We start from the raw sequence: 26,552 nt of genomic DNA on the forward strand, positions 1-26,552 counted from the left end.
AGGAGAAGCACCTCGTGCTGCCGCCCTGGACTTGAGCTAGAAGGAGATGTTAGGATATTGGTAAGGAAACACAGTGACTGATTATGCAGGACATGGCTCCTTCTCACAATGAAAGGAAAGGAAAGCTGAGATAGGCCCAGGAATAGAGCAGGTGTGGGTTATTACCAGTCATTAGCTGTTGGAGTCACAGATCATTTTGACTTTTGTCCTCCCAGGTGTACCAGACAGGGAACCATAAAAGTCCTTTGTGAGATTAAAGACGAGGGTTGAGGCCCACTTACAAAAAAGGTAACATTCCTCCTTTGAATGTCAGTTTCCTCATCTGTAACCTGAGAGTCCCTCAGTGACCTCCAAGAGAACTCACAGGCCCAGCACCTGCTTTTCTGCACCTTATCGCATCGGGCCCTTACAGGTTCCTCTGGGTGAGGTGTCACTGTGCCAGTATAAAGATGAGGAAAGAGGCTCCCCGAGCAGCTCATTGTCTTACCCAAACTCACAAGCTCAGTAAAAGGTGGAAATAAGATTTGACACCAATCCAATATGCTTCAGGGAGTCCTCCCGGTGCAGTGATGGAGGCAGGGAAGGGGGACGGCGCTGGAACACACTGCGCCCGAAGAAACGCTCCACGCTTCACGCTCCACGCTCCACGCTCCACGGCTGGGGCTGCTCAGCTTCCTCCAGATGGGGCTGAAGGGAGGCCCCCGCCACAGAGGAGGATCAGCCCATTAAAGCGCCATGACACCAGACGCTTGTGAAGAGTAGACAGCCAACTCCCAAAAAGCTGTGGGGGAGGCAACCGAAGCTGAGCTAGACACAACAGAGAAAGGAGGAAATGCAAAGCGGCTCCGGCCAGGCAACCAGCGTGTGGGAAGTGACCACATCACACTGGGCTCCTGAGCAGCCAGCAGTCCGGAGGCACAAGGTCACAGGCTCCCAGAGCTCCCACTGGCTATGTCTCCCACTTTTACGAGGAGACTTCCACACACCCCCAGCGCCTTTGGCTGCGTTCACACATGAATAGTTAATAGCTGTTATCTGATCCTCTGAATCGCAAAGAGTAACCACGAGGTTTCACATCCTCCCTTGTGTCGGGTTACTCTGCTTTTGAGAAGAAAAACAGCCCGCACAGTTTTATATGGAATTTGAAACAGAGTTTGGGTGCTATTTCTGCTTTTTCAGTACAAATATGGCAATAGAGAGAGCTACAACTTTAGTCAGAGAATATTCCGCCATCTATTTTTTATTATTATTATTATTTACAGCAAAGAATTACTATTTCATTTTAACAAGCTCCAGGTTGTATGGTTTCTTTTAAATGCTCAGAATCTAAAATTATTGTGGCTAGCCTCCTGATACATGGCAACTTTTAGACTGATGTGTTTTATTGGGTAGAAGTTTCAAAAGCACCCGGAATTAGTCTAATGGACTACGTCCTGAATTGAAAAAGAAATTCCATCAGAAATGAGGTTGGAACAGTTAATATACTCAAGCAATTACTTCAAATGAGTAAAAAAAAAAAAAAAAATACAGGTTATAGCGACGAGCACCTGTAAGCTGGAAGAATGAAGACTTCCATTCCTCACCCGCCAGATGTCAAATTAGACTAGTCCCCCAAATCTTACGAACCCTCTTGTTTATAAACCGCTGTCTCGTCAGACACTCTTGTTCCAACTCCACTAAAGGCAGACCCTGACCATTCCGGCCACACTCCTGGCCACTCCACAGCTGGGGAGCGCTCCCCTCCTCCCTGCTGACACCCCTCCTTTCCCACCAAAGCAAGCACTGATCGCTGCGCTGCAGCCTCAGATCACTGCCTGCCAAAGACGGGCAGTTTGTCTGATTTAATTTTCTTAAGAGCATCTTTAATATCTGTAGTGTCCCGGGGACTGCAGTAATAGAAAGCTGTGGAAGAAAAGTGCTTACACTCTGCCTTCAGCGTTTTCCTATTAGGAGAGGTCGCTCTGCCGGTACTAAGTCCAGATGAGGCTGAATAACTCCCGCCCAGCCCCTCTCTCCAAACGACTGAAAGAGCAGACCTGCAGACATCCCCCACCCCCAAGGCAGACCCCTGCGAGTTCTCAGCTCACTGGGTCTGTGGAGAACACTTTCCCTTTGAAACCATGTCTTGAAGGGCAGTGAGGCTCCACACCACCGTTGGGACAATACTGTTGTTCAGTGATGGAATCCTGTGACTAAATGGGTCTCTGTGGACCAGCCCAGAAAGCCAGCAACCTTCATTGTCAACATCATTTTTATGGGAAAATACTTTCCGATTTCCCAATAATTATCCTTCAGGCCTGATAAATACAACATAGGTGTTAATCATAAAACAAAACTAACCCGATTGTTCTCTGGTTTGGAGCAGTCAGGTTCCCTCCTGTTGTAGAAGGGTGGCTCCCTCACTTCAGTCAATCTTTGGTCAAACGTTACCTCCTAAGAAAGTATTCTCTGATCACTGTAACTAAAATAGAGACTTTTAGTTTTTCTTCATCACACACATCTCCACCCGAAATGTTTATTTGCTTGTTTACATATTTCTGGTCTGGCTTCCCCACCAGAATGTACGTGTCTTAAAGGCAGGGGTTTTGTCTCTTATTTGGCAATACTATCGGTGCCTTAAATAGTGTCACGGACATCAAAAAAAGGCTGGCGATGATTTGTTATTTGAAACAGTGAACAAACGGGACTGATTTATCCAGCTTTACTTCTCTCCAACCTGTAAAGCAGCCCCCTGTCACCGCGCCTCTTTCCTTGTACAGGGGTGCTGATTATATGACCTCTAAGCAACTCTCAAGGCCTAACATTTTATGATCCTTTGCTCTCTCAATTCTGACCTGTATGACCTAAGAAAGTCCAAAGAGCGTAGAGAATCTGCACTTCTTCTCTGTCCTCTCTCTTCCTCTGAGCCTAACTCAGAGCCAGGTACACTGGCTTTCACAGCCCTTCTGCCATTCTCGCCCCACCCCCCAACCCCCCTTCTCATTTTGTCCTACCTGTCCCAGGAAACGCACGCCAAGATACTGGAAATGTAGTTAGGTGAAGTCAGAGGTACAGGATGCTACTCAGGTGGATAATCAAACCTCCCTAACATTTCTGTTGTGGAATCAGAAGTTGTTGACAGGACGTTGTGTGACATGAAGTTGTGTGATATGAAGGGTAGATGGACACACAAGGACTCAAGTATTGGAAGCTCTCCTTTTGGAGAGACAATCCTTTAAAAATGCAAATGTGCTTGGGTGAGCTGTCATCTTAAATTAACTCACATTAAGATGCTAATAAATTATTGGAGCATTTCTGCAAACTGAAGGTTCTAGATGCTTCATTTATCTAGAATCTAGATGTATCTACCCTGAAAATTCAGCGAGTAAAAGGTATTGAAAGGAGAGGTGAAGATCACAGAGGATAAAATTTACTAACATCATGGCATTATCTAGAATCAGCCTTGTTAAGCCTTCTAATTTTCTTTTTAAAGAACAGTATAAAATCACTCTAGAAGATGCTAGAAAAAGAATAATCAGAGACACTTTGTTGCAACTGGACCAAAAGAAGGAGTGGGCCACAGAGGTATACTTCCATTTTCTTATTTTAAGAAATACACAACTTTCTCCCCCCTCTCCCCCCCCTTTTTTTTTCTTGTAGTATCTTAAATAATAAAAGGCTAATATGCAAATTGTTCCCTCCACCGGGAATTTGACCGGGAGTTTGACCAAAAGGCAGAGCCAGCTGGCCAACTGCCCACAGCCCCTCCCCACCACTGGCCTAGCTGGACCCCCCTCTGTACATGAATTCATGCACCAGGCCTTTAGTATTATAAGAGTTAATAACTTGAGGTCTTAAGTTAGGCAGTTTGAATTTAAATTACAGTTTTATCACTTATTTGGTGTATAAACTGAATTTGTTACTTGACTTTTCTGGGCTTTAGTTTCCAAATCTATAAACCGGGGATAATAATAATATTTACCTTTAAAGAATAAGGATTGAATAAGATATTTAAATAGAAATTTGAAAACATGTAAGATTAGAAATTATATCTCAAATATTTTTAGAATCAAGAACTTAGTAAATTATTATTCATTTATTTTTAAAGTATAGTAATAATGGCTACTATAAGTTATTAAATAAAGTTGTGGATGAATTATAGAATGAAATATAATTTGTTTCAAAAGTAATTTCTTACATATCCAAACCTAAAAGAGCATATGTTATATTCCTGGAGCTTTAAAGATTTGGGATATAAAAAATATTTGAGATGTATATTCTAATCTTATATGTTTTTTAATTTCTTTGTTTTGCAAAAATCTCTCTTTCCCTCTTCCCCCCCCCCCCCCCTCACTGTCCTTCCCCTTTCCCCAGAACATCTCCTAAATCAGTGAGGTCCCCACTGGGATTGTCTCTTCATCTGAAATATTCCTTCTTCAGAATCATAAATGCCTGGTCTTTTCTAAAGTTCTTCACTGAATTTCAGTTGCAACTGTTTGCTGCTTTCCTGTTGGTTCAATTGTGCTTTTACTGTTGTTATCCTATTGTGTGATTTTTACTGATTTACACAAAAAGAGGATTATGAAACTGACCAATGGTTTGTCTGCCCATACAGATGGGCCACTTTGACTGACTATGACAAAATGGTGAAATCAACAATTTGGTGATCTGATCATAGTGAAGATGATTAAAAGGTATATGTAGATCAGATGTAAATTTAATCATCAATATATAATGAGGACTGGTTTACTGTTCCTCACATTTTACATCTAAGTCTCTCAACAATTCTATAAAGTAGGAACCTGCTAATGAGAAGCCCAAGGCATAGAGAAATTTTGTGACTTGCCCAGAGCACGTGGCAGACTCAAGATTCCTCTCTCCTTCAGATCATTGCTCTTCATCATCACACACATTTTCTTCTCTCTGCATAACCCAACACCCTCACAAGTGAATGAGTTTGCCTCATCCAACCTGGCTATTTTAGCACATAGTTTAATTTCCTATAATCCACTGTTGCACATCCTTGGCTGCATATTGCAATCACCTGAGAAATTTGTTTAGCCCACATGGTGCCTGAGTCCCACTTAGAGATGCTCATGTAATTGGCCTGGGATGTTGCCAGGGCTCCTGGATTTTCCAAAGTGTTCGGGAGATTCTAATGCATGGTCAAAGTTGAAAATCACTGTGCCATTGTTAGTGAAGCAAGCCATTAACCAAATAACTTCAGCTATGAGCTACTCCCTGCTTTTATCCAGATGAAATTCTGTGTTTGAGAAAACTTGAGAAGTAGAGGTTGTAGCAGGGGTATAAAGGTTTCTATTTCCTAAGAAATGTAGGTCCACTCTTAGTTCAATTAGCCTGGTTTAAAGAAGAAAAAAAAAATGATTGCAAATCTTCCAACTCTAAGAGATAAATTTACCCTTAACCTATTTTAAACTTATTTCTGCCCATGTTTATGATCTTGAAGATTTTCTCTAATTTGTCTTCTTTCGGTTATGTCCTTCAGTGACTGATGATTAAATTTGTCACATGGTACCCATATAAAAGTACTCTAGGCAATAAAGATTTATTAAAAAATATATAATAATAAAAAAATAAATAAAAGTACTCTAGGAATAGATAGGATCCGTCATCCACTACAAAGTTCCTTTGAGTGAAATGGTAAATATCTAAGTAATTAAAAACTTGTAAATAATAAAAAAATAAATAAAAATGTAAATAGAATTTACATTTTATAAAACTACTGACTAAGTAAGGCTATTCCTATTTTCTTACATAAAATGCCTTTTTATAGGAGACTGTTTAGCTGTAGCCTGTCGCCCTGAAACTATTTGCTGTTAGGTTTGCCAGTATGTACTACTGTTATTACTGACACACAGAAACCTTCGATTAGAAAGGTAGCAATGTAATTACTCGTGCTTTTACTATAGGTTGGTCATGTGTTTGATCAACTTGAAGGATGTTTAGTCACTTCAGCTTAGGCTTCTTATTTGTGGAGGAGATGATTAGTGATTTGATTTCGCCATGGCAGTCAGACTGGGTCACAGCAGAGGCTAAATTGAATAGACAGCCTTGTCCAGTTCTCTCAGTTGCCTGTTTTGGGCAGTGTAAACCAGTGAAAACAATGCATTGGGATAGCAAAGCCAGAACAGCGGAACTAAAAGTTCCTATGTGTGTTTCCAAAGTATTTGTAAAACAGAATTGAAAAGGAATGCCCAGGTAAGTTGACTTGTATCGTCAGTGCTAAACTTGTGAACCGCCGCCGTGACTCGTCCTTAGCAAGAAATTGTCTTTCAGAATACCGTGAGGTTCATCGACAAGGGCAGCTACCGGGAGATCTGGGAGAACGACTGGCTAAAAAAAGAGGTGAGTGGCATTGTTAAAAACAATGTCTTTTTCTCAGTTCTTTGAACTGGAAATCACTTTTATTTATGAGCTTAAGTCCTGGGAAAAGCACGGAACTGTCACTGACGGAGGTAAAATAAAATTCAAGTGGAGTCTTAATCTTATTACAAGCTGTTACTCAACAAATGCCATCAATAATTTCAAGAATAACCAGAAGTCACTTTTGGCGTCACAATTCATAAAATATACTCCAATGTACAAAGCTGCTTTATGCCTTCAAACTGGTCTGGTCTTCCTCAGGACCCCACTTCCTTCAGGGGGACGGGGCAAGGCCAAAGTGTCATTCCGACCTCATCGTCTGCTACTGTCAGTTGCCTTTGGGGGATAGCATGGTCTCCTTCCAATAAATGTTCAGTCTTTTTGATGTTCTTTCCTCCCCCTGCTCTTCTCTAAGATGAACCCTTGATGTATAGGGAGGTGGGGCTTACCTGCCCTCTTGTGGGGAGTGTTAATAAAAAGATCTATGGGGTCTCCTTGGGATCCTTGCTCCCTCTGCCTTTCTGCTGCGTGGGGAGTGTGTTAGTCTGCTTCCCGCCCTGCTGACTTCTAAAATGACTGCTCTGGCCTTCTGGACATTCGGATGCAGGCGACACTAGACCCACAGTTACAGCCATTTGCCCAAGGTCAAGATGTCTCTGCCCGCTGCAGTCTCTCCATCCCATCCCAGCCTGGTGGTCTTCCTGCAGAGCCTGTGGGAACCAGCGGCCCAGCTGTCCATCTGTCTCCCTGTACCCAGGCTCTCACTCTGCCCTTGCTGGGGGTGACCATGGGAGGACAGCTAGACCTTCTCTATCTAGAACCCTATTATGGGTTACTTCCGTTCGCCTTGCCCTGCACTTACTGGTCCCTCTGCCCTTACTCCTTGCCCCCGTTTGCCTGGAAAATTCCAGCTCTTCCTTTACGCACTTGATTGCCCCTTGTTTTGTGAATCATTTTGTAACTCCCTCAGGAAGTCTTAAGTGCTTTTCCCCCAGTGCTCTCTTGTTTCTCTGTAACTTGCTTTTATAAAATATGTTGAAATTATCTGTTAATGCATCTGTCTCTTCACAGAGCAGGCTATGACTTTTCCACCGTCTATCCCTGACACCTAATAAATAATCTCATTAAATAGTTATTGAATGAAAGAATGTCCCTGGGTATAGATATATTTATTGGAAGAATGAATCGAATATATGGCTTAAATTTTGAATGAATATGTGAGAGCATGATGTTGGATGAAACAAGCACATAATTTTTGGTCTAAATGTTGTAAGAGTGCTACAGAGGTTGAAATTCCCTTTATGCCCAGACAAGTAGCCAGCAAACCTATGCTTAGATGCCATCTGTGAAAGAGAACTCACTATCATTTGAGAAAATTCACTTCAACTACACATGGCTCTTGTTAACAAGTTATTTGTATGTGATTCTCAAAGGTACATCTTCAGCACTAACTTGTGTGTGTCCTTAGCTCTGGACCTATGTTTTAATTTGCTTCCAAACAGTCCCACTTGGATGTCACAAAAGCACTTCAAACTCCACATAGCCAAGGTAGAACTCATTAAATTTCCCCTTAAATTTTCTCTTCTTGCATTTCCTTTTGCACCATCTGCTCAGACACCTGAGGTGAAAATGTCACTATCACCTTCTCTCCTCTCCCCTTTTTCTAGCTTCCCATTTGACCAAATAGAGTTAGTGAGTCTAGAAAACAAGGGACTTAAAAATTGATATGCTTTTTGTGATGTTGACACTTCTTTTTAAATTGCCGTTATAAAATCATGGTCCACACTATTTCCAAAAGCTAAGCAAGACGAATCCCCAGTTTAAAAAAAAAAAAAAATAGGTATTAAGTTGAGTCACCAATAGGGCAAGAGTGGGCGGGGATGAAAGAACCTCGGCCCTGCACCACTTCATCTTGTGCCGCTGAAAGGGACAATCGGACCAGGCCCTTTTCCCAAGAGGAACTTACAGGCTTTTCCTGCTGGGACCTCCATGTATGGCTTAGAAAGGCAGGAAGAAAGACTGTGAAAGATGGCAGCAACTGCAATGACCCACAACTACCGCATATGTAACGAAACAGGGGTTAGTACTTGTGTAGGAAGAGGACGTGCCTGTCCTGGCAGACATTAGAATCACAGGAACTGTAGCAGCTAGGACTGTCTCTGCCAAGTCGAAACAGCTCTCCTTGACCCGCACCACCAGAGTCTATAAATACCACGAGAAACGGGAATGGACAAGTCAACTGCGGTATCTACAGAAGGTTATCTCAGAGGCTTTAGGGAAGCATAGTTTTTCTTGGCCTTTTCAGCAGCCTGTGGTTGCCATGAAACTAAATTTGCCTGATTATTTTACCATCCTAAAAAAAAACCAAGAGATTTAAGTACACTCAAGAAATGCTTGGAGCGTTATTATGAGCAGGCTTCGGAATGTATAGAAGACTTCCACACAATGTTCTTAAATTGCTGCTTATACCACAAGTTTGGATATGACATTGCTATGACAGCACAAACACTGGAGAAGAACAAGTGGTGGGTGGTAAGGAAACAATAAAGAAAACCACTCAACAGATTGTGAGCAGATTCTCCTGTTAAAGAAAAAGTCCCCTAAAGCATCAGAAATGTATTTAAGCAGCAAGTGGGTCACTTTGTAGTTCCTGAAACATCTATTTCTCCTTCAAATAGAGCACACGGTGACCCACCAACTCGACCTCACAAACAGTGGCTCAGGTTACGAGGATTGTGAAGAGGAAAGCAGATAAAACTTCACAACTTCGGTAGTTAAAGAGGTGAATGTTCCCCAGCACTTATGGGGCAAAAAAATCTGCAAAACCAGTTGTAAAAGAAACTGTGCTGAAGAATGTTTTGCCAGATTCTCAGCAACAATATGAAGTTGTGACAACTGTTCAAGGAACAGAGTGATTAAGGCACTGTGGTGAGATTCTTAAAGAAATGCTTGCAAAGAAACACTTGTCATATGCATGGCCCTTTTATAATGCTATGGAGGTTATGCATTGGAACTCCATAACTATTATGATGTAAAAACCCCAAAGGATCTTGGAACTACCAAGAGAAGAGTGGACAACGAATATAAAGATGCACATGAATTTGCTGCAGATGTGAGGCCCAGGGACCTTACATACACTAAGGAAGAAGAATGAGGCGACTAGAAGGGGAAAGAAAGGGTTAATAGCAGAGATGAAACTGGAGGAAGAGCCCAAGAGCAATCAGCCAAAGAGGAAACAGCAGGTCTTGGCTCGGCAATCTGAGGATGAAGATAATGCTAAGCCTGTGAGCTATGATGAGAAGAGGCGGTTAAGTTTGGATGTAAACAAACTCCCTGGAGATAAACTTGGGGCAGAAAGCCTTCACTGAGAAATGCCAACCCTGATGAGACAGAGTGTGACCCTGATACACTGCAAGCAACAACAAGAGAGAACTAAAAAACTATGCTGCTGTGTGTCTAATAAAAAACCCAGTAAAACCTCATGGTAAAAAAATAATGCAGCTTGGCGGGGAGTGGGAAAAGGGCAGGGGGACTCAATAGGGCGAAAGGAGAATACCGGTAATATTTTAACAATGAAGATAAATTTTAAGAAAATAAATGCTAATACCTTGTTAAACCAAAAATAATAGTGATGATAATAATAATAAAAGACTAAAGAAGAACTTTCTTCACAGAAAAACAAATAGGAGTTAAAAAGGCGGTTACTGGATGTCAATAATCAGCTAAATTCCAGAAAACATAAAACAAAATCTGAGAACACTCAGTCCTCCAAGGCCATTGGAAGTGGTTCCCACTGAGAGAGAGAAGAGATCCAAGTTCTTCAGACAGCAGTGATTCTGAATCAGAAGAGTCACTTAAAATTACTGGAGCAAAACAGAAATGATGCTCCTTTTAAACAGAAAGCAAAGATACAATCTTTTTTGCAGGATCTCTTGTTCTACTCTCCCTGTTCATCAGACTACACTTTCAGTGGTGCACCACCAAATCACCACTAGTTAGCAGGTAAGCATCAAGAATGGAAACATTTACAGAGTGTGAGAAACATCTCACCTTCACAAACCCTCCCTCCGCAGGTGATTCTGAACAACGCTTGAATGGCCTAACTGTGATGCAGCAGTCCATGGTGACACAGGTCTTAGAATCTAACTGTCAAGTTCCTGTGCAAAAGGATATGAAAATCAAGAATGCAGACTCTTTGTTTTTTTTAATATATTTTATTGATTTTTTAGAGGAAGGGAGAGAGACAGAGAGCTAGAAACGTCGATGAGAGAGAAACATCGACCATCTGCCTCTTGCACACTCCCCACCGGGGATGTGCCCGCAACCAATGTACATGCCCCTGACCAGAATCGAACCTGGGACCTTTCAGTCCGCAGACCGATGCTCTACCACTGAGCCAAACCAGTTTCGGCAAATGCAGACTCTTGAGAAAGTTTAGGCAAACCAGTCAAAGCTTCAGGTGTATTGAAATCCTCAAGTGAGGATTTCAACAAATTTAGAAAAGCAGCAATAGAAAAGGAAGAAAAAGCTCAAATAAAGGAGCTAACACAGAAACCCCCTGGAACAGAATAGAAAGTATCGGAATGTATTTCAAGAAAACCAGAGGGATCCTGGCTTCACTCTAACATTGCCTTAGTGGAGAGCAGGAAGTGCATCAGCAGTCATTGGAAGCTCAGAATAAAGGTAAACTCCTGCTTCTGAAAGACGATGATTCAGCAAGGGAGAGAGAGCAAGAGGAGGAGGAGAGAAACAATTCTGGGACCACTGCTATGACTCTTCAAAGCAATATCACCACAGTGTTTGAAAATAACTTGATTAAAACTCAGTTTTTAAATTCACCACCAACTTAAAGTAAACGACGTAAACCATTAAAATGCATACAGAATAATTATTGCTCTCTGACACCAAAATACCAATCTTATGTTGTATTTTGATGCTCTAAAATGATTAAACAATTTTCATCTTTTTTAAATTATTAATTTAAAAAACTGAAGGTGAGCTCAATAGTTAAAAAATATTAGGGAGAGATTTATTAAATAAACAGTATGAGCCCAATGATAATAATTTAATAGTGCAAATATTATATTTTATGAGATGTCATGGATATTAGGTTTAGAGAAGATGATTATAAAAATTTATATTTGGGGTGTTTTGGTGCCTTGATTCTTTCTACCAAAACCATAAACAACATTTCATTTTGTTGTATTTTTTACTTCTCATAACTCAGTGGAAATAAAAAACAGGAAAAATGCAAGTTTAATTGAATCATGAGCAAAAAGAGCTTGGTAATAAAGGACAAATCATTTTAAGGAAATTCAATAGATTTAATTTATCTTTATTTCAATAAATATTCATTTTAACATTTTAAAATTTATTCACAACATTAATTAAAACCATTTCTGGTTATAAGTACTATTATAAGAATTGAAAACTGCCTGGATACAGAACAATGTATGTGTTCTAATTAATTACTTCATTGGAGAAATTAATTTATTTGAGGAAGGTTTTGAATGAGTAACAAGGACATTTAACAAATGGGCCTCCTAAAAATATTGCTCCATTTAACTCTCTCTGAGCCATAACCGAAAATGGAGATATCTGGGACAGATAGGAGACATCCTGTTGCATGGCTTTCATTACCTGGTTTTAGTTAGCCTGCTCATTAGGAAAATGAAGAAAATTGAAATTTCTGAATAAGTTGGACTAAGTTAAATGAAAATCCAGGAAAACTAGACAAAAGAATCCAAACCGGTTAGCAATCAGAGTGCCAAGTACTAGAAGTGTAAAGTGAACTCAGATTTTGCAGGGGAAATTTTCAAGAGCATGTATTATATTTAGGATCCTAGGTCCCTTTTTAAATTATTAACTATTGAGTTGTAGCTAAATTATCCATCCTGACTTCCTAAGTACATTTGTTGGGTGTTTGGGGAAGAGCAGGGTCAGGGCAGACCGATGGTCTTTTTCTCTCCCCTTTCACTTTTTTAGTCCAGAAATCTAAAGGTATTTACTTGGCCATAAAAGGAACTCGTTTTCATTTCCCCAACATTTCAAAAGGCTTGGAAGGAGATAACAACTTACAAAGAACTCTACGGGGGTAGGTGATGTCACAGGATATCCTTAGTTTGAAAGGCTGGACTTCGCTCCCCAAAAGGGCCCTCATTCCCAGCTTTGGAAAGAGACCAAGAACTGTGTGTGCTGCCTCCCGAGCATGCCAAGCCCTTAGGTCAAACATTTCCAAATGTTCTATTAATTCCTTCTGTTTATAAATCCATAATTTTCCCCTCATCCTTTGACTTTTAAAATTTATAAACTTTCTCTTAAGGCATTCAAGTTTATAATCAAGCTGATTCTCTCTAAGCATTAACCCCGGAGTTTTGTAATTTAGAATTATGCACTTAATGGTTTTGCTAAATTGTTTTAAGGCAGATGGATAATACATTCTCCACTTTCTAACTCCAAGCCCCAGCAATATTTGAGCCTTTACTAAGACACTCGTATTGTTTTATATTATCCTTATTTGCATATTTGTACCCTGGATTGTAGACTCTTGAGAGGAGGAGCCATGCCTAATTCACTTTTGTATCCTCTGCATCAGCCATAGTAAGAACCTTGCCATAGTAAGAATCCAAGCATTTCATAAATTATTTATGCGATAGAGGTATACATGTGGCAGTATACCAAATACCTCCAGATTCTAAAATACAATAATTAAATCTCAGTTATAAACATAAAATGTTGTCATTTCTTTCTCAATAATCATCTCAGTTACACTCCTAACAAGAAATACTGAATCTAAATCCTTTTGCTTTTCTTGTCTCCTATTTCCTCAAGACACATTACTTTTTCCAGTTTTTGGAGAGAAAGGGGTAAGTTGAGGATTCTATCTAGAGATTTTTAAAAATATATATATATATTATTGATTTTTTTCACAGAGAGAAAGGGAGAGGGATAGAGAGCTAGAAACATCGATTAGAGAAATACATCAACCAGCTAGCTGCCTCCTGCACAACCCCAACCGGTGATGTGCCCGCATCCAATGTACATGCCATTGACCGGAATCGAACCTGGGACCTTTCAGTTCACAGGCCGACGCTCTATCCACTGAGCCAAACCGATTTCAGATATATATATATTCTTCCCACTATTAAGCCTTCTTTAGACAGAAGTTACCAAAATACACATAAGAATGGATCAAGGTAATCAGTGAATTTTGTTCATATTTGAGTTAGCCATACTCCTTACTGTTATTTATTAAACCTGCTACGTTTATCAAAGACCTCCCATCACCCGCAAGACAAAAGCCAGACTCTCTAGCATTATGTGCCTCTTCCTTCATTATCCAGTTCCTCTCCTACTTCTCCCAACTCACACTCTGTATCTGTCACACCAACATAACTGTGCCTTCTTCCTAGAATGCACAATCTCTTCTCTGCCCAGGGAATCCATACATGGCCTTCAAGATCCAGACTAGATGTCATCTCTTCTGTTAATTCCACCTTACCACCCCTACCCCTACCCCACACCCGGCAGACATGGGTTGAGCCTCCGTTTCCTCCCTCGGCACCTGGACAGCTTCCAATGGTTGTAACACACTCCTTTCTGGTTTTATCGCCATCTTTCCCACTAGGCTGAAATCCTTTTTCCCAAAGTGTGCTATAGTTTCTTGGCACATATAATAGTAGGCATACAATACAATTGAATGAATGAACGAATGAATGCACAATATTTCATCTACTTGATATTTCTCAGAACAACCCCACCACTAAAAGAAGAGAAAAAGCACTGTAGAGGCTGATAGAAAGGGCTCTAGGCCTGTACTTCTCTTTTTTAAAGTTTCATAATTTACCATTTTTTCCAGTATTGTTAGTTTTCTGTGTTGTTTGCAGTTAACCTTATATAGCTCTTCCTCTCAGGCAAAAGCACTTTTAGGAGTTGAATTTCTCATAGGAGACTAAATAGAACTAAATAAGTACCAACCATTCTCTCCTCTTCTGAGAACAGATTGCAGTCCATAGGAAGGAAGTTGATATATTGGAAAAAGCTATTCAGGAACTGGAAGAAGAAAATTTGGAGCTCATCGAGCAACTATTCGAATGTAGACTTGTGGATCTCAAAATACCCAGGTGAGATGTATCTAGAAAGTATTTTGTAAACATCTGTATCTGTACAAGTTCTTTCTAATGATGATTTAATTTTTTAGTGCTCCAGCCAGACTGCAACAGTTGCAAAAAAAAGGAATTCACAAAACGGCCGTGCTGAAGGCATATGATGATGACAGTTGACCACTGGTGCGGCGCAAACTTTGACTTGATTTTCCTAGCAATACACTGCGGTCTTAGCAGCCAACATCTCCCATGAGTGTAGGAACTGCTAACTTCAGCAGGGAGTATGGGCAGGAAAATCAATGCAAAGCAGTGCAGCAGAAGGTGCATGAGGTACGGAGTTAGCACAAAGGAGAGAGGGATCCATTTTGTGGCATCTTCCTGTAAGTGTTCTGGGCTTCTGGCTACCTTGGAGAATATAGAATTGTTTCCTTTGATAGTTAAGGAAAGACTCAACCGCTTTTGAGACAGAAAGAATAGCCTGGCATTCAAAGTCAAGTCAACTCCTACATAAGAGAAACCACCTGTGTCCATGGCTCTATCTTTCTCTTACCTGACAACAGAGTCTTTATAGACCAGTCTTGATGGAGAACCAGGGCCCTGAAATATGATGGAATTAAAACTCAAAAGAGGCATTTATAACTCGGACAAGTAGTCAGAAACAAGAAATAATCTAAGTGGTAGCATACTTAGGGAAAGAGAGGAAATAAATCACACAGATGTAGGGATGTGCAAGATGGGGGAGACGTGACTGAGTCTGGGAATGAAAGCAAAGAAGTTCACCACAGTGAAAGGGCCAGGAAAACATTTCCACTCAAGCAGTTCCTGTTGCTTGTGTGGCCTGGGGAAATACGGTGTGAGTCCTAACAAAGTATTTGTTGTTTACAAACCTCTTAATGTGCTCCAAGAACGGTGGATGTGGATCAGTTGTGGGTTTGTGCTTGGTGTGTTAAGTGACAGGTATCAGGATACAAGATTGGAGACATTGGGAGATAGTGCAATGACTTCGTGGGGGAGAGGGGAAGCTGCATGGGGCAGGACAGAGAAAGAGACCACCTTCCCCCCTCCCACCATGTGTGTGTGCCGCCCCAGAGGGTAAAGACCATTGCGGATGATGAAGGCAGTCAAGCTGAATGAACTGGTTGATTGGTGGACTCCTTGAGGGCCCTAGGAGGTGGGCGCCTCACTGTCCCCTCAGTCTGGACAGTTTCTGACCCACCTCTAATCGTGTCTAAACTTGCTGGCGTTGTGGCTGCCCACTGTCCTCTTTCCTGAACCCGTCAAACCTTAGAAAAGAGCTACCCCGTAGACTGCCAACCCCACTTCCTGCTTCCATCAGCTCAGTCGCTGCACCCACTGTACCCGACTCGGTGCTGATCAGAATGTGAAGTGCTAATTAGAACAAAGGGGGATTTTGTCATTGGCCAGAGAAGCGTCGGCAAGGACAGGAAAGGAGATGAGAAACGTTCAATGGGGATCTTCATTAAGTTGTTTGCTGTGTCACATGCAATTTTACCCCATCCTCTGTCTCCACCCTCCTGTCCCTCCCACCTCCCCCCCCCCAAAAAAAAAAAATCACCAGTAAAGTCCACATTGTCCACCAGTGCTCTGTGGGGTGGTTTCTTTGGTAGGTGAGATGAGTCGTGCTGCAGAGTTGGGAGAAATTAAATCAAAATCTACCCCAGGAGCAAGGGATAGCGGGGAGACGGCTCCCAGAACTGCGTCAGGGGCCCCAGCACACACTGCCATAGCGCCCGCACCTGCCCTGTGCGCCAGTGTTTACCACACTGGTGATCACCTACTTACGTCTGCTTCCTCTAGATTGGAAACTCCTTGAGGCAACTTTTAAAAATATATTTTTTTATTGATTTTAGAGAGGAAGGGAGAAGGAGAGAGAGATAGAAACATCAATGATGAGAGAGAATCATTGGTCAGTTGCCTCCTGCACACCCCCTACTGGGGATTGAGCCTGCAAACTGGGCCTATGCCCTTGACCAGAATCAAACCAGGAGCCCTTCAATCTGCAAGCCAATGCTCTACCCACCAAGCCAAACCAGCTAGGGCACTTAAGGCAACTTTTTAAGGACATTTTAGGAAAATCTCCATAAAGACACAAAGGAATATATAAACCCACAATGATCTGTTAGACTTTTTATCCAGAGGAAAACTTAAAATATCTTCAGGAGCTGTTTTTGTCCCTATTTTCAAGTCAGAGAAATACAATACATATTGTATATTTTATAGTAGCAGCCATTTTCACCTCTTTTGCTGAGGATTCAGTCCTGTGTGACTGTGTGCTGAGACACAGGCATTAAGTGTCCTCAGTGGACACATAAAAAGTTCTGTTTTCTCATCTGGAAGAATGGGGCATTCTAGCTAATAGAGTTGCTACATTTCCCATCCTGAGCTCCCCCAACTTTTTCGCTTCACAACTCACATAGAAGATTTAGAGTTTGTTGTGACATTAGATGAGGTGAATGTCAGCCAGAGATGACTGCCCAGGAACTCAAGTGCCACGGGGTTGAGGCTAAGTGGACTAAGGCCTACCAATCTGACACAGGCTTCATGTAATGACATTATGTAAAACACTTTCTGTGGACAACAAACTAACGTAAGACAGGAACCAGATTTATGAAGGTGGTGGCATTTAGTAAGACCTTAATTATTCAAAATAGTAAAGCCAGAAGAGAAGAGAATTCTGTGGCCTCAGACATGTCCATCCACAGACCAGAACTCCATACACAGCTAACCTTTACCAAGTCAGGTCTTCAGCAGGTTTCACAGATTGAAATAGTGGATGTAGTTACCTTATTTTCTGGGGCCCTGAGCATTTCTAATAACACTTCATTCTTGTTCTTTAAATAACTGGCAGAGGGTAAACCATGGGATTCACTCTGGTTGCTGAGCTCCTAAGCGTGAGGGGATGTTCACATATCTTCAAGGGCCCAATTGCTTTCTGCTGTCTTTAGGCAAACCTGATGGAAATGCCATGCTCAGCTTCCAGGGCGTGTATTTTCTGACTGAGTTCAGTGGGAATCTGAAGGGAGGGTAGCGTTCAATGCATGCGCAGAGAGCTGCAACCGCAGTTCCTCGAGGGGGCTGGCAGCTGCCACCTGCCACCCAGTGAAGGCCAGACCTGCATGTCATTGGATTCCTACTGCTTGCTCTTTCTCTTTATTTAAAAACCCACTGGGGCCACTGTCATTTCTGGATCACTACATGCGTCTTGGTGGTGGCATGCTCGCTCTCACTGCTGGGACTTTAAGTGTGCTGTTCCCTGATGGTGACATGCCCTTCCTTCACCCCAGGCTCTTCCCTGGCAAACAGCCCTTAGCTCTTCAGGACACAGGTCAGGTTTTATATCCTCCTGGAAGCCAGCCCTTACCTCCCAGAGCAAAACCAGGCTTCTTCTCTCTGCCCCATGCTATGCTAATACCTGTTAGGGTACACAGACCATCACCCTAGATACTGTAAGCCTGCCTGCTATTCTTATATGCCTCAAGGGTAGGAATCATGTCTCCTTCTCATCTATGTCTGCTTAGCACTCGGAAGAGAGATAACACTAGTGAACACCAGTGAACAGGTAGCACAGTATCTGTTCACTGACAGACTGCTTTTCTCATTTGTTCTTTTAGGCAACTATATCTTACCCAAGCTGCTGGACAGGAAGTGGCACCTGCAAAAAAGCCTTTGGAGTTGTCAGAAGCATATACAGGTACTAGAGGCCTGGTGCACAAAACTGTGCATTGGGGGCAGAGGGAAGCGGGTATCGGGGGGAAGGTCCCTCAGCCCGGCCTGCGCCCTGTCACAGTCCAGGAGACCAGTGATCAATCGCCCCACAGAGGGAGGCCCCGCCCACCCGCCGCCGTGCCACTGGCCAGGTAGCCTGAGCCTTCGGCGATTGATCACCTCACAGATGTGGGCCCTGCCCACCCAGCGGTGCTCTGCAGTAGATCTCCCATGGAGAGGGAGCCCCAGGCTACCCGCTGCAGAGCTGCTGCCTGTAACCTGGGCCTCCCTCTGTACAGGCGATCGATTGTGGGGCTCCAAAATGGATCTCCTGCTCAGAGGAAGGTCCTGCCCACCTGGCCAGGGCTCTGAGGGGTGATCATGGGGCGATGGCCAGGCCCCCAACCAATTGCATAGCACCCGTCTTGTCTGGCCTGGCGCCAGTAGGTGTCATAGCATGGTTGTCCGGACGGTTGTTCTGCTGTTTGGCCTTTTGGTCGATTTGCATATTATGTTTTTATTATTATAGATTATTTTATTGTAATGGTGGGTTCTTTTTTTTTTTTTTAATGAACAGTTATTGAGCATCTATTATCGACAGGCACCTCATATCCAAGAACTACTCAGGGAATGGATACTGCCAGCTTCTCCATATTCCTCTTCTTCTTAGAGCACTTGTCCTAACCCACCTCCTTTCTCTAGTCCAACTCTCAGGTCAAAGTCATCATGTTTCACAGGGAATTAAACAGATTCTGTTGGAAATGGACAATGTTTTCTACCTTAGTGTGATTTCTTCTTGAGCCAACCAACCAAAATACCCACACACACAAAGCTCCCCTTGCTGACTGTAGCTTAGTCAATAGAAGGAAATACAGTTCAGATAGAGTTTCTGAAAATTAGGCTCACTCTCACTTCAATACATAGATTCCACATTTCTAATTCTCAGATTTATCTCCTCTGAAAGATTCTCAAAGGTCCTTCAAATTAAAAAATGTGACAATGTATGTGTTGTATTTTAATTTTATCTGTCCAAAATCTCTATATATCAATATAAAAGCCTAAGCGACCGTTAAGACTGAATGACTGGAACAACCAGTTCACTAGTCGCTATGACGTGCACTGACCACCAGGGGATAGATGCTTAACATAGGAATTTCCCCCTGGTGGTCAGTGTGCTCCTACAGCCAACCTCCTGCAGCTCCTTCCCCCAGCCAACTGCCCCCTATCACTCCAATTGGAACCCCCCCGCCCCCCTGCTGGCCAACCTCTCACAGCCCCTCACCCTGGCTGACGAACCTTCCACAATCCCTACCCCTTCCCCATTCCCTCAGCCATCCAGCCCCAATCAACCCTGATCAGAACTGGGTGAGATGCCTTGATTGGCCCCATCACCAGCCAGGCTGAGGGACCCCACCCACACACGAATTTGTGCACTGGGCCTCTAGTATATACGTAATTAATTTCTTTTCCTTCACCCCAGAAAAGTCAAAACTGGAACCCGTAGAAGAAACAAGAAATGATACAATGAGCTCATCAGTTAAGAATGGAACTTTACCCATTATTCATGAGGACATCATCAGATCTGACCAGCAGGTTAACACAGATAGTGAGAGCTTATCCATAGAGTTTGGGACCTCTGATTTAAAATACTTACTCTATGAGGATGAGAAGGATTTCAAGGTAAGATTAAGTAAATAATTTTGACTACTAGGATCATGTTGTTTTATTAATGGACAAAATTAACCTAAAATATGGATATTGAAAAATTCTATTTGCAATTATTAATAAAATTTGCCCACCATTCACATCTCTTTGGATACTATTTTTATGCCTACCCTTGCTCAATTTGCTACCTATATTTGTTTATAGACCTCTATTGCTAGTGTACCATGTAAGTTATCTAGTGGCTTTTAACAATAACCATTTATTTTCTTTAAGGGCGTCTGTTAGTTAGGAAATCGGGAAGGGCTCCACTGGACAGTCCTCAGTTGGACTCTCAGGCAGTTGCAGTCATATGTTGGCTGGGGCAGCAGTCATCTGCTGCAGGTTGATGCTACCTAAGCTGGGGGCCTCAATTCCTCTTCACATGGCCTCTCTACAGGGCACTTTTATTGTCTCTTTGCTGTCTGGCTTTTCCAAGACACAGCAATCCCAGAGACTAAGATGAAAGCTGCAATTTTGCACAACGTAGCCTGGGAAATCATACACCACCCCCTTCCTCATAACCTGTTGGTTGGTGTAGTTATAAAGTTTCAAGTGGAGAAAACATACAGCTCGTACATCTTGAAAGAAGTAGGTTGGCATCACATTGTCAGAAAAGCATGTGGGATAAGGGTATACATTAGTATGGACACCTTTGGAAAGGACAAACTGCCGTATATACCGTTGGATGAAACCTAGAATGTTCAAGCCTTTTTTTAAAAAAAGACTTTTTGGTACATTCCATTTACTCCCACATTACCCCTTGCTATTTTTCTTCTCGGCACTACCAGTAAATTAAAAAGTTCTCCCAGAACTTCAAGTCTTACAGGAAAAACAGTAATATAAGACAGCAGAAGAAACTGAATAAGTCAACGAAACTCATCTTAACTAATTACAATGCAGTCCTGCTACTGTCAAGTGACTGTTTAAAAACGAAAGGTCTGGCCCTGACTGGTTTGACTCAGTGGATAGAGCGTTGGCTTGCAGACTGAAGGGTCCCAGGTTCGATTCTAGTCAAGAGTATGCACCTTGGTTGAGGGCACATCCCCAGTAGGAGGTGTGCAGGAGGCCGCTGATCAATATTTCTAACTCTATCCCTCTTCCTTTCTCTCTGTAAAAAAAAAACCAAACAATAAAAATATTTTTTAAAAGAAAATAAAAATAAAGACTAAAGGTCTGGTCCCTATAGCATTCAAGCACCGTCATGAGTATCTTGGAATCATGACACCTAATATGTTACGATGACCTCAAGTGGACAGTTGCCTACAAAATTCCAAAACTGGGGCTACCATTTGGTTGAGTTAAATACCTTCTTTCTTACCATGGAAGTTTTGATGTGGTGAAAATGATGTTTTGTATGATATGGACTGAATTGTGTCTTCCTGCCCTTCATATATTGAAACCCTAATACCCAATGGGACTGTGTGTGGAGATAGGGTCCTTAGGAGATAATTAAGGTTAAATGAGCTCATAAAGATGGGGCCGACCCTAATTTGATAGGACTGTGGCCATAAAGAATAGGCTATACCTTGTGAGGATGCAGCGAGAAGGAAGCCATCCACAAGCCAGAGAGCTCGCACCAGAACCCAATCATGTGGCACCCTGCTCTTGAACATTCCAGCCTCCAGAACTGTGGAGAATGAAGTTCTGTTGTTTAAGGCTCTTAGCCTGTGGTATTTTGTTATGACACCTTGAGCAGACTAACACAGTGTATTAGAATTCTGAAATAGGTGGTATTTCTGAAATAGATATCTACCAACTTTTCTCCTAAATTTCTTTTTTTTTAATTAATTAATTTATTTTTTTACATATTTTATTGATTTTTTTTGCCCCCCTTCCTCCCTCCTACACATCCCCTCCCTCCCCAGAGTTTTATGTCCATTGGTTGTACTTATATGCATGTATACAAGTCCTTCTGTTGATCTATTATCTCCCCCAGATCCTCCTCCCCTCCCCGCTGTAATTTGACAATCTGCTTGTTGCTTTACTGTCTCTATATCTATCTTTTGGTTCATCAGTTTATAATGATCTTTATTATCCACAAATGAGTGGGGTCATGTGGTGTTTCTCTTTCATTGATTGGCTTATTTCACTCAGCATGATGTTCTCTAATTCCATCCAGGTTGCTGCAAATGATGAGAATTCCTTCTTTTTTATGGCAGCATAGTATTCCATTGTGTAGATGTACCATAGTTTTTGGATCCAATCATCTGCTGATGGGCACCTAGGCTGTTTCCAAATTCTGGCTATTGTAGATTGTGCTGCTATGAACATAGGGGTGCATATATCCTTTCTGATTGGTGTTTCTAGTTTCTTGGGATATATCCCTAGGAGTGGGATTACTGGGTCAAGTGGGAGTTCCATTTTCAGTTTTTTGCGGAAACTCCACACTGTTCTCCACAGTGGTTGCACCAGTCTGCATTCCCACCAGCAGTGCACGAGAGTTCCATTTTTCTCCGCAACCTCGCCAACACTTGTCGTTTGTTGATTTGTTGATGTTGGCCATTCTGACAGGTGTGAGATGGTACTGCATTGTTGTTTTAATTTGCATCTCTCGGATAATTAGTGACTTTGAGCATGTTTTCATGTGCCTTTTGGCCTTCCTTCTGTCTTCTTTTGAAAATATTCTATTTAGGTCCATTGCCCATTTCTTAATTGGATCATTCATCTTCCTTTTATTTAGTTGTATCAACTGTCTGTAGATGTTGGAGATTAAACCTTTATCAGTGGTGTTATTTGCAAATATGTTCTCCCACACCATGGGCTTTCTTGTTGTTTTGTTGATGGTTTCTTTTGCTGTAAAAAAGCTTTTTATTTTGATGTAGTCCCATTTGTTTATTTTCTCTTTCACTTCCATTGCCCTAGGCTAGGGGCAGTATCAGTGAAGAAGTTCTTTTGGCATATGTCTGAGATTTTGCTGCCTGTGGATGCTTCTAGTATTTTTATGGTTTCCCATCTGATGTTTAAGTCCTGTATCCATTTTGAGTTTATTTTTGTGTATGGTGTAAGTTGGTGATCTAGTTTTATTCTTTTGCATGTGTCTGCTCAATTTTCCCAACACCATTTATTGAAGAAACTGTCCTGACTCCATTGTATATTCGTGCCTTCTTTGTCAAATATTAATTGAGCATAGTGATTTGGGTTGATATCTGGGTTCTCAATTCTATTCCATTGATCTATATGTCTGTTCTTGTGCCAGTACCAGGCTGTTTTGAGAACAGTGGCTTTGTAATATAGTTTGAAGTCTGGTATTGAGATCCCTCCTACTTTACCCTTCTTTCTCAGGATTGCTGTGGCTATTCGGGGTCTTTTATTGTTCCAAATGAACTTCTGGAGAGTTCTTTCTAGGTCAGTGAAATATGCCGTTGGTATTTTAATGGGGAGTGAATTGAACCTATAGATTGCTTTAGGAAGTATGGACATTTTGATGATGTTGATTCTACCAATCCATGAACATGGTATGTTCTTCCATCTCCTTACATCTTCCTCTATCTCTTTTTTCAGTGTCGTGTAGTTTTCTGCATATAGGTCCTTTACTTCCTTAGTTAAATTTATTCCTAGGTATCTTAATTTTTTTTGGTGCGATGGTAAATGGAATTGCTTTTTTAGTCTCTGTTTCTGTAGTTTCACTATTGGTGTATAGAAATGCCATGGATTTCTTGGCATTAATTTTGTATCCTGCTACATTGCCAAATTCATTTATTAAGTCAATTAGTTTTTTAATGGAGTCTTTTGGGTTTTTTATGTACAATATCATGTCATCTGCAAATAAGGATAACTTTACTTCTTCTTTTCCAATTTGGATGCCTTTTATTTCCTCCTCTTGTCTAATTGCAATGGCTAGTACTTCCAGTACTATGTCAAACAGGAGTGGCAAGAGTGGGCATCCCTGTCTTGTTCCTGTTCTTAGAGGGAATGGTTTTAGTTTTTGCCCATTGAGTATAATGTTGGCTGTGGGTTTATCATATATAGCTTTTATTATGTTGAGGTATGATCCTTGTACTCCCACCTTGTTAAGAGTTTTTATCAGGAAAGGGTGTTGGATTTTATCAAATGCTTTTTCTGCATCAATTGATATGACTATATGATTTTTTATCTTTCAATTTGTTTATGTGATGTATCACGTTTATTGATTTGCGGATATTGTACCATCCTTGCATTCCTGGAATAAATCCTACTTGGTCATGGTGTATGATCTTTGTGATGTTCTTCTGGAGTCGATTTGTTAGAATTTTGTTGAGGATTTTGGCATCTATGTTCATGAGGGATATTGGCCTGTAATTCTCTTTCATTGAGTTGTCTTTATCTGGTTTTGGTATTGGGATGATGCTGGCTTCATAGAAGGAGTTTGGAAGTGTTCCTTCCTCTTGGATTTTTTGGAATAGTCTGAGGAGGATAGGTTTTAGTTCTTCCTTGAATGTTTGGTAAAACTCTCCTGTGAAGCCATCTGGCCCTGGGCTTTTGTTTGCTGGAAGCTTTCTGATGACTGTTTCAATTTCTTCCCAAGTCACTGGTCTATTGAGATTTTTGGATTCTTCCTGATTGAGTTTTGGAAGTTTGTATTTTTCTAGGAATATGTCCATTTCCTCCAGGTTGTTCAGTTTGTTGGAATAGAGTTGTTCGTAGTATTTTGTAACAATCCGTTGTATTTCGGTGGGGTCTGTTGTTATTTCACCTCTTCCATTTCTGATTTTGTTTATTTGGGTCCTCTCTCTTTGTTTCTTGGTTAGCCTGGCTAGAGGTTCATCTATCTTGTTTATTCTTTCAAAGAACCAGCTCTTGGATTTGTTGATCTTATGTATTGTTTTTTTGGTCTCTATGTCATTTATCTGTGCTCTGATTTTTGTTATTTCCTTCCTTCTGCTTACACTGGGCTTTTCTTGTTGCTCCTTTTCTAACTCTTTGAGTTGTAGAATTAGATCATCTGTTACCCTTTTTTCTAGTTTTTTGCAATAGGCTTGTAAGGATATGAACTTCCCTCTCAAAACTGCTTTTGCTGTGTCCCATAGATTTTGGATTGTTGTGTTTTCATTGTCATTTGTTTCCAGGATGTTTCTCCTAAATTTCTTATAGTTCTATAATTATATATATTAAACACTAAATAAAGTTACATGCATTTTTGAGTAATAAAACATTGCTTTCCTTTTTCATTCTTTGATAATCCTAGATTCTAATAAATGTTTATTGAGGACCCCACAATATCCCAGGTACTTGTTAGATGCTTGGAAACCAGGAAGTAAACAGGAAGAAATGAAGTCTCAATGAGGCCATTTTGGCAGGCACGACCTTTAAATCGCATACATGCTAATAGCAGACATATAAGAAAATCATTCATTACTGTGCAAGAGGCATGTACCACCTGTGTCTGTCTCTCTGACCAGTCTGTGAGCTCATCTTTGTCCCCAGCACTTGATACACAGCCTGACATCTGGTGGGAACTCGGGGGAGTTTTGTTGAAGTGTTGAAGGAATTCAAAAGAACACATGGTGACTTGGGAAGGCTCCCAAGAAGAAGGCATGTTACATAGGGCCTGAGCTGTTTCAAGCCAGTTTGGGGGTGGCTGTGTGAGTTCATATAAATTAGACTTTTCATTTGTTGATATCATAAACTATAATTAGTTTGGCAGAATATGCTAAGTTTTATTTATACAGTAGCCAAAGGTCCTGTGAAAAGCGCAAAATTCATAAAGAATCTGCTCAATGTTAGAATATTAGTAGTCAAAGTGATGTATGCAGACGTTCCCCTTGGTTCTTGAATAATATAGAAAAGTCTGCAGTGGTTATAGCCTGTATATAGCCAGCATTTTCTTCTATCAATTAAAGAGCTTGCGAGAATCTATCTTCCCACCTAGCTGCCCCCCCGCCCCTCCCAAGCCCATGAAAGCCTTGCTCACTGCGCTGTGGGAGATCTGGCCTCCCCTGGCCACTGGGTATGAAGTTCACGGAGTGGTTTTTATTTTTAGTAGCTCTTGTATTTCACATGTTATACAGCACTTGAGCAATTGGGAGGGCAATGAAGCCAGTCAGATAAAGGAAACCTTATCTATCGAAGCTGGTGGCTTGCTGAATAACCTCTCCTATTCTTTTCTGTATCTGTTCACCATAGGATTATGTAAACTTGGGCCCCCTGGAAGTGAAGCTCATGCGTGTGGAGAGCCAGAAAATGCAGATTCATTTTCCAGAGAAGCATATTACAGAAAAATTCTTTGAAGAGGTCAAGAGCCCAGAAGTCCATGTCACATATAAAATGATGAAGTCTTTTCTCTAAGACTGAACACTGCAAAATAAAAAGTTTTTTCCTTATAAATTTTCTTTGGGAACTAAGATGTAACAGCTGCCTGCTTTATTTATACTTTGGTCCACTTTTAAACAAGTTGTTATTTCTAAAGGCCACTCCAAGATTCAGCTATCCATTTACCTGCAGAGCATGAGTAACAAAAACGAAAGTACAAGTTATATTCTTATATTCAAGTAATCAGAAGCTTGTCAGTATGTGGAATATGGTGGGCACTGGCCGCAGCAGGTGAACGGGGGCACCAGACCAAGGCGGGGGGTGCCGGTCGCTGTCACCGGGGCAAGCCTCTGGTGGTTACTGAGAATTCTTTGCTCCCATGTGCCACGGTGCCACCAGGCGCTCACACCTGTTGCCGGCACCCGG

At 41.5% G+C, this 26,552-nt stretch overlaps 1 protein-coding gene across 1 annotated transcript in view; it reads left to right on the forward strand.

The window, feature by feature from the left end:
- CCDC83 (coiled-coil domain containing 83) overlaps positions 1 to 26,224 on the forward strand; it is a 47,208-nt gene extending 20,984 nt beyond the window's left edge. The window contains exons 7-12 of the mRNA XM_036427788.2: positions 3,473 to 3,564; positions 6,277 to 6,345; positions 14,365 to 14,486; positions 18,101 to 18,180; positions 19,675 to 19,874; positions 26,001 to 26,224. Of these exons, the coding sequence (XP_036283681.1) occupies positions 3,473 to 3,564; positions 6,277 to 6,345; positions 14,365 to 14,486; positions 18,101 to 18,180; positions 19,675 to 19,874; positions 26,001 to 26,162 (725 nt within the window). The 3' untranslated portion in view covers positions 26,163 to 26,224. The remainder of the gene's footprint in view (positions 1 to 3,472; positions 3,565 to 6,276; positions 6,346 to 14,364; positions 14,487 to 18,100; positions 18,181 to 19,674; positions 19,875 to 26,000) is intronic.
- Positions 26,225 to 26,552: the final 328 nt, after the last annotated feature.

Source organism: Pipistrellus kuhlii, unplaced genomic scaffold (assembly GCF_014108245.1).
Source record: "Pipistrellus kuhlii isolate mPipKuh1 unplaced genomic scaffold, mPipKuh1.p scaffold_m20_p_9, whole genome shotgun sequence".
Lineage (NCBI taxonomy): Eukaryota > Metazoa > Chordata > Mammalia > Chiroptera > Vespertilionidae > Pipistrellus > Pipistrellus kuhlii.